The 9,090-nt window shown below is 34.4% G+C and overlaps 1 protein-coding gene across 5 annotated transcripts in view; it reads right to left on the minus strand.

Annotated features, from left to right (window-relative positions):
- Positions 1 to 6,132, minus strand: part of vwde (von Willebrand factor D and EGF domains) — a 70,319-nt gene extending 64,187 nt beyond the window's left edge. For 3 of the 5 annotated variants that reach the window (XR_012390933.1, XM_073923832.1, XM_068213774.2), the window contains exons 1-2: positions 5,809 to 6,132; positions 322 to 512 (exon numbers count right to left, since the gene is read on the minus strand). Coding sequence is in view for 4 of the 5 variants with exons in the window: in XM_073923832.1 (XP_073779933.1) it covers positions 322 to 417 (96 nt within the window). In the remaining variant the exon portion in view is untranslated. Of the gene's footprint in view, positions 1 to 321; positions 513 to 3,087; positions 3,305 to 5,808 lie in introns of those variants that run through there. The other 2 variants (XM_073923831.1, XM_001345324.8) reach the window with 1 other exon arrangement.
- Between the last annotated feature and the right edge of the window lie 2,958 nt (positions 6,133 to 9,090).

Raw genomic sequence — 9,090 nt, forward strand, 5'->3', positions numbered from 1 at the left:
GACTTATTATTTTTGAAACAAGATAATATTGTTTTCTTTTTGATGCTTCTTTTTGATGGATAAGTTTAGATATTTCGACTAGAAACAAGACAAAACTCTAAGTTAGAAAAGCATTTGTTTGCAGTGCATCAATATATTGCAAACAACAACTTTTTTTCAATTAAGATTCAGCAAATCAATAACACAAGAAAAAATACATGTAATAAATCTGTAAGCCTTTGCTAAAGGGACCCTATACTGAGATCCTGAGAGTACAGAAACACGGGTTATTAAGTCATAACATAAAAGAGGCATTGTTCAGCAGGTAGGACTGTACTGTACCTCCACACATTTGGTGGGCATACGGGCCGGCTTATCAAAGATCTGGAACTGATACCATCCGGGAGAGAGTGAATGATCACAAATGAGCTCCTGCATGGCAGACTGGAGCAGCTGCTGTGAGCTGAAGCTGGTGCTCCTGTATGGGCTCTGAAGAACAGTATGGCCACCTTGACTGCATTCAGGGGGGTCCGCTATAAAAACACAATTTTACTCAGTAATACACAAAATAGACTGATAAAATCAGTGGTAGAAAGAGTACTGAAAAATCATACTCAAGCAGAAGTACCATTACTTGCCTAAAAATGTAGTGCACATAGAGTGAAATTATATGTTGTAAATATTACTCAAAGTATGAGTAAAAAGAAGCCACTTTAAAGGTACTCAAGAGTGGTGAGTTGTGAGTATTACACTGTGAAAAGTTGAAGCGATTACATGCAATTTGTGGATGTGTGTGTGTGAAAACGTAACATTCTGTAGTGCATTTAGTGATTATTTAAGGCCATTTGGTAATTTTAGTTTTCATACAGTAAACATCCATCATCTTATCATCAGTGACATGAAGTCCAAACAGTCTCTAGGTCATTGCGTGTAACAATTTTGTGTCATGAGATTGTTCGTATAATGCCATTTGATTGGATGGGAATCACAGAACTGATTTTTCTACTGTAAGCAGTCACCACAGACGAGACAAATAATAGAATAGTGCCTATAGCTTAAATCAAACTAATCTAAAAATACTGATACAGCGGTAAAAATGTACTCAAGCAAAAGTAAAAGTACTTAGTAAAGTACAATACCTGAGAAAAAATACTCAATTACAGTAATTTGAGTATTTGTTAGGAATGTGCTATAAATCAAAACACAATTTGAAACACTGCGATTAGTTAATCGCAAGAGGCTGTGACGTAAAATATATATATGTATATATGTAAACAAAAATAACAAATAACATCTTCAGAACCAGTCCGATATACTTCAGAAAATTAAACATGCTAGACTTTCTGCTGATGTGTCATTAGGCATAGCAGACATGGTCATGAACTATGCCACATTACACAAGAAGAAAGGATTGAATCTTGTGTCACGACGTCCATTTGTCAATTCAAGGAAATCATGCCGAAATCGTTTGATCTGACCGGGGCGTTATAACTAGCCAACTGAGTGAGCACACTTTCTTTTTTCCCAATCAGAATTGCACAACTGAACTATGCCCACAAAAAAAGAGAAAACAAATAGGAAAGCGCTGACAAGTGGGATAATGCCGTCTGCTGCTTCAGAAGCATTAATAGACAAATTAATATAAAAACAGCATTAGTCATTTGGGATTTTTTTGGTTTCAAAGTCACAGACATTGAACAAAAACAGGTCATTTTTTAAAGAGCTGTTGGAGAATTGTTGACACGGCTTAAAGATTATTAAGCTGAAGCTTGATTTAAATTAAAATCAGCTTGAATTAAATCAAAAATCAAATAGCAATATCTGTCAAAAGAAAAATTTGGCAATTAGATCGCAAACCCCTTGTATTTGTAATTTGCTACTTCACACCACTCGATAAAATACCACAGAACTTAGATGACGAGGACAACTAACTTACTGGGAAAAAAATCTGATTGTCTAAATTAATGACGTGGATTTTCTGATGAATGACTGCTCCAGGATGGAGAAACACATATACTTTCTTATGTCTTTATGATTATTAATAAAGTTGAATGTTTAAGAGCCAAAATTACATGATGACCTTAGTGTCATCCTGCTTCAGAGTAAAACTGGAATAATATGTGTGTGTGTTCTATTCAGTTTTAGATCATTTCACAGGTCTAAGGTCAGCACTGAAGTGGCGCAATCAGGTTACCTATATGTATGACGTAGTTAACGATGTTATGTAAGAGTATTTTTGGTGTTGTTTTGAGATTGTAAGCAGAGCGGCCTACGAACTCATTGCGAGTGTTGAAGCTGGCATCTGCCAAACTATCTTCAGTAAACTTACTTTAATTGAATCTCTGACTCCGGATCTTCTTCATCTGACAGATTGCTCATTTTTGGGTTCAAACGGTAAATTATCCCTACAGAATGTAGGCCTATTTACACTTTTAATTTACACACTTAAATTAAACGTTCTGGCAGAGAGTTCACAGATGACACAAGCCAGACTCAGTGGCAAACACAACAAGCTCCTCAAATATCCATGCTGGATCTGACTTTAGTGTGCTTTATAAAATAACTATTTTCATATTAGCTATATTCACAATGCAATATATAGAGTGAGCAAGAATACATACAGAGAATAAAGATTTAAGTTTGAGCACAAATGTTAATAAAAAATAATAGATCAATCCATTGATCAATCAACTTATGATTTTGGAAAGTGGACATTTGCCAAAAAACACTACAGAAACATACTGTACACACAGTATGCACTGAATGACGCTGCAGGTCATGTGATGTCAACAAGTAATATTTAGATCTTTAAGGAGCACACCACTCAATGTGAAATAAACATTCATCTTAAATGTATACGTGTTTTCATTTATATTAAACAATACTGCCATTAATTTCTGTATGTGTGGAACACGTGTGGAAAAAACATAATGAGGGCATAATCACACAAAATAATAACATGTTTATTGTTTAATTTATTAATAACAACTTCAGTACTTTTCAGTAGCTATTTAAATAACTTATTATTAAAGTATAGCATATCTCTCTCAGGAAAAAAAAAGCCAAAATGGCTCATCGTTTTGTCCAAAGTAAAATCGATCGGCTTACCTTTCTGACAGCTGACAGTTTTTACAACAATAAATATAATAGCGAGGCAATACTCCACATTCACGTTTAGATGCATTTCCTTATTTAAATCCTTTAAGGAAAACGTTCATGGGGTGTCCGAAGCGATAATACGGAACAAAATAAGTTAAATCGCGAACTGAAAGCTGGCAAAGAAATATTTGATATGTCTTTAGCGGTCTTGAGGCAAACAGCGAGTGTTTCATGGGCTGCTGTCCAGACCACACACACCTCCTCCCGCTGAAGCATCTCGGGCTGACTGGTCGGTTCTCCGCTGCTTAATATCACGCACACATTTTAACCCAAATAAAAAAAAGAAAATCCAATAAAATGTTCAATTAACTAAGTGTTTTTGACGCATTTGTAAGCTAATTCTGGCGTCATTTATATCACTTCTTGGCGCCAATAGTTTTGCTAGCCTGAGTTTGATTAGCCTAACGTTACCTTTGATTAGCCAAACCTAAAGTGTGCTTGTATGTGAATATTCTGTAGATAATTTTTGTGTTGCGAAAATAAAAACAATGTGTAGGCCTACTAGAAAACCTCACTGAATTTGTAATGGGTTTAAATGGAAACCTAATATCCCAGGTTTCTATACTGTTTTTTTGTTTATGTCTTCTGTTGGTGGTAAACATGTATTGTTAAGAATTAAAAGTGGATGGCTCTCAAATTTGGTCAATGGTATGTGCAGTAGACACTAACAAGTTATGTGATTTATATATATATATATATATATATATATATATATATATATATATATATATATATATATATAAATTTTATAATTTTATGCAAAACAAAAAATTTAAACGTGCACGTGCATTAGACAGAGATTTATCAAGTATTAATTATTGTATATAGTATTAAATATTAATATATTTTAAGTATTAATATATATATAATATATTTAAAGTATATTAAGTATATATTTTAAGTATATTTAACTATTAAATATTGTATAAATTTTATCCGATATTACAGAAAAAACTATTAAGTGTGAAACCTGAGCTAGAAGAGTGAAACCTGAGCTACAATTGACCACAGATGAAGAAAATTCCAATAATAATGAATTTTATTGTCCTGTGATATCCAAAATGTATCCTTCCAGTCTGAACGGAGAACCAGATGGTAATATTGTCTGTAGTCAGAAAATATATCTGTTTTTACTATCAGTTTTTCATTTTTAATATATGGTGTAATAAAAGAGGTCCATTATGCACCTACAGTAATCTTGATAGCAAATCAGCTGCAGCCCACGAAATTAAGCATACTCTAAATATTGTGGCATTCTTCCAAAATTCACAAGATATGGTGCTTATGTTCCGCAACAGCTGCAAATTAAAAACTACTGTGTATTAAAAAAATAATTGTTCTTCACTGACTGTCCATAGCTGAGCTGCTTATATCAACATGAGGGTAATCAGCAAATTTCTGTTTTGAGAAAGTTAAACACAATCTGCTCTGTGATGCCTGCGAGACTTTGAGAAGGAATCACATAACCAGAGGCCATCTGGTAAACTGTTTTTATCAAGGGCGTGCCACTCCTTCTCAAAGAAGATGTGAATAACATTCACGGGATGAAGATTGAGCTCTGGTATAACACCATCTGTTTCTCAACGAAGGGTTTTGACACTCTGTATGAAATAATTAAGTTCTTCCACTGCACTGTATATTTGTAGTCAATGATGCTCATTAGACAGAACGAAAGCACAATATATTCCTTGTGTTTTTTGCTCTGATTCGGTTAAACGGGGTTAATGCAGCATAACAACTGTGACGCTTAATGAGAAAAGCAGATTGTTGAACAATCATCAGTGGCAAAACTTTTCCATGCTCTAAAGGTGTGATCAGCAATCAAAATAACACAAATGCATAAAAGAGAACTAAAGTGTTGTTAACAGGAAATGAAATGCTTTAAGAAAACACTATGACACTATGTTGTTTTCAAATTTTATGCTGTTAATTTTTTGGTTTGGTTTCTTTGTTTTGAAGGTTACAAATAGATATTCTGTTGACACACATTCACAACTTACTGTCATGAAAGTTTTAAGAGAGTAGCAGACTGTTAGGACTGTCAAAATAAAGTTTTAACAGACCTTGAACACGCATTTTTATAACACTGTAATGGCACAACATTGTTTAAAAGTAAAAAAAAAAAAAACACACACAATACACAAATTGTTCTTAATCATTTTGTAGATCAGATCACTTAATTGAAAATGTATTATATGAGCAATATCACTGGAGTAGCAGTGCGATGTAGCTGTATATCGGCACTGGTGGAAGGCGTGCGTCCCACCAGTGACGATATACAGCCACATCGCACTGCTACGAGTGTGATATTTGGTTTATACAACAGTTCGACAGCATAATCGTAATTCGTGTATATATATAAAAATCAAACACTGAGAGTCTAAAAACCCTTTTGTGATAGGAACTACTTTCTTCCGCCATTCCTTCACATCTGCAGCTGACCTCAGAAAAGTAGAAACCGTTGCTACTTCACCAAGGTCACTTTAGAACTAACGTTAGTACTTGAATGATTCTCTAGCATAATGTCTAATATGAAATACTGAAATGCTATCAGTATACTAAGATATCTTCCAGTATTTCTTTGTTGCAATCGGGAGATCACAATATTACTATGGTATAAATACATCACTACAGCATACAAAAGAGATCTATTGTGAGAAAGTCATCTACCTGTTTAATCATCATTTGATCAGCTGTAGTTTGAAATTACGCTGTTTTCCTCTTAGGTTTTATATTATACGTCTCTGCCGCCATCTTGTGGATGAACATCGTCAACCGTCTTGCCGCCGATGCTCTGTCTCTCAGTCTTAGAAATTAGAAGTATTTTAAAATAGGCACTCTCCTTCTAAAAAAAACTGCATAGTTGAATCTAAACAACTACAATCTCTACTAAAAATCACAAAAGTACATTATATCGTCCAATAGCAGCAATATTTGTCAAACTGTAGAGTGTTTTCTGATTGTTGCTGTATGCGGAGTAATACACAAGGGTAATTAGGCAGTATGAGTGCTGTTGCTGTTACTGCACGGCTTTCAGCCAATCAGATTGAAGAACCAGACAGAACTGTTGTATAAAAATAAATATCACTTTTTTGAAAGTACGCTATACCTACAGGTTAACTATGAATAGACTACTGTATTTTCCACCGTATACTATATGCCGAGTGTTTCCCATACTGATAAACTTCCGACTATTGTGAGGTTTTTTTCCATTTTATAAGATTCCTTTAAGTTGGTTAGGGTGTAAGTTGACGTGTACTTGTCAGTTAAATGTCAGTTGAAGGAGCAGTACAGCAGATATTAAGCAGACAGTCTAATACTCAAATGAGAAATAATTGGCATAGTTATGTAGTCAACGAAATGTACAATAGCCACCATCAAAATAAAGTCTTAATAATTTTTTTAAGTGCATCTAAAGATTATGTCCAGCCTGGTTATCTTACCACGAAGACGTGTGACTTGGGCAGTTTGTGTTAAGAGCAAAACTGACCCTCATAAAACCCAGGTGTGACCTCTTTTAGCTCTTCTGGCTTGCATAATCTTTCGTTTTTATAAGCTATAGTTTATATATATTACTGGTCAATGTCAAGCTAATAGTCATTCGTTTACTGAGCAGTATCAAACACATGAGCAGGCCTACTTAAATTTAAAATTTTTAAAATTCCTATTTAAAATTCTCTCATCATTACTCAACGTTCTTAGCCTATCACAAACCTGAGTTTTTGCCATCAGTTGAACACAAAAGACAATATTAATCAATGATTAAAGGTTTCTAAAATTCTACAAAATATCTTTATTTGTTTTCAACAGAAGAAAAGAAACTCATTAAGGTTTGAAGCCACCATAGGGTAAGAGTAAATTGTGAGTATGTTTTCATTTTGACAACATCAAGAATTGTCTGGACCCCTCTATTTTTTACAGTGTAGAATGAAATGCTAGTTATTAGCAATATAATGGCTGGTAAGGGCAGTGCAGTGGGTATAGCGCTGTCACCTCAAAGCAAGAATGTCGTTGGTTTGAGCCTTGGCTGGGTCAGTTGATATTTCTCTGTAGAGTTTGCATGTTCTCCCTGTGTTCACGTGGGTTTCCTCTGCTCCAGTTTCTCCCACAAGCCCAAAGACATGCAGTGTAGCTAAATTGGGTAAGCTAAATTGTCTGGCATGTGTGTGTGTGTGTGTGTGTGTGTGTGTGCGTGTGTGTGTGTGTCTGAGAGTGTATGGGTGTTTACCAGTGATGGGTTGCAGCTGCATAAAACATAAGTTTTCGGTTCATTCGCCTGATGAATAAAGGGACTAAGACGAAAGGAAAATTAATGAATGAATAGTGGCTGTTAAGTGAACTGCAGAAAAGGTTTACAACCTAAAAACCAGTCTACATGCGTTCACAGACAACAGAAAATCTGAAGGTCTTGTTTTAAAGTTTCTTAAAAGTTGTTAACAAAACTGGCAATAAAAGGTAAACAATAAAAATAAAAATTCTTATAACCTATTTATAGCCCCTGTCATTTTTTAGGTTTTACTTATTAGTGAAATGTCAAATGCTGTTAATCTATTTACAACATCCACCATTCTCTGTTTTCTTCAAATATTTCTCCTTCTATCCCCAAACCCTGTAATGGAAATGGGAAAATACTGTAAAGCCTAGCTTACAATAAAATGACAGAAAATCGAAAGGCTACCGTGCTTTATCTCGAGCTGTGATTGGTTTACACTAATACACTACAGTTTCATAAAATGTGTTTGAAAGATTTGATCTTTGATAAATGTGATGAGGAAAGAGAGAAAGAGAAGTTAAATGTATAGTTTATTCTAATTTATTATTGTTATTATTGTTTATCATTCAATATGATATATTGAATAATATGATATATTTTTTTATTTAATTATTATAGGTGTGGTGTGGTGGCGCAGTGGGTAGCGCAGTCGTCTCACAGCAAGAAGGTCACTGGTTCGAGCCTCACCTGGGTCAATTGTCATTTCTGTGTGGAGTTTGCGTGTTCTCCTTGTGTTGTTGTGGATTTCCTACAGGTGCTCTGGTTTCCCCCACAAGTCCAAAGACATGTGCTATGGGTGAGTTGGGTAAGCTGAAATTGTGTGAGTGAGTGTGTATGGATGTTTCCCAGTGATGGGTTAAAACATATGCTAGATGAGTTGGCGGTTCATTTTGCTGTGGCAATCTCTGGTTTATTAAGGGACTTAGCCGAAAATAAAATGAATGAATGAATGAATGAATGAATGAATTATTATATATAAATATCTTTTTTTACTACTACAAATGATTACAGTGTTTACTGTGTTTTTTAAATATATATCAAGTTGCTTTTTTAATGGAAACTTTATAAATGCTTTGGCAATATATTTGTTACATTTATTATGCCAGTAAAGCAATTACTGAATTGAATTGAATTGAATTGAATTGAATTGAATTGAGAGAGCATTTAACTTAGTTATTTGCTGACCTCTGCTGGTGTTGATTGTCAATTACAATTAGAACTTTTGTTTGAATTCTTTGCAAAACTTGAAAAACATCAACTAAATATGAGTAATTTTGGCCAGGATATCTAAATTATGTCTCAGAATATCAGAATTTATCAAAATCAAGCTGAATATGAGTGCAAAAAAAATAAAAATAAATAAACATGCAACAGGCTGTGCTTTACAATTTGCTGCAACAACTGCTGAAACTTCAGAAAGAATAAACAGCAAATAAACCTGCAGAATATTATTTTCAGATTTATCTGTTTAAAAAAAATCTAATATAACTCATAGGTGTTCCTTGGAATAAAATGTTTCTCAGCGTTCTCCATGCTTAAATAGACTTTAATTCATAGTTAGATGGTTGCTGAGGCGTCTCTTTGTTTCCTCAACAATGTCCCCACTGTGCTCCGTCCACACGCAGAGTCTCTGAATGAGAACTTGAAACTCTGGCTGCCTGGCAACCTCTTTTTGTTGT

The sequence above is a fragment of the Danio rerio genome, chromosome 15, assembly GCF_049306965.1.
Source record: "Danio rerio strain Tuebingen ecotype United States chromosome 15, GRCz12tu, whole genome shotgun sequence".
NCBI lineage: Eukaryota > Metazoa > Chordata > Actinopteri > Cypriniformes > Danionidae > Danio > Danio rerio.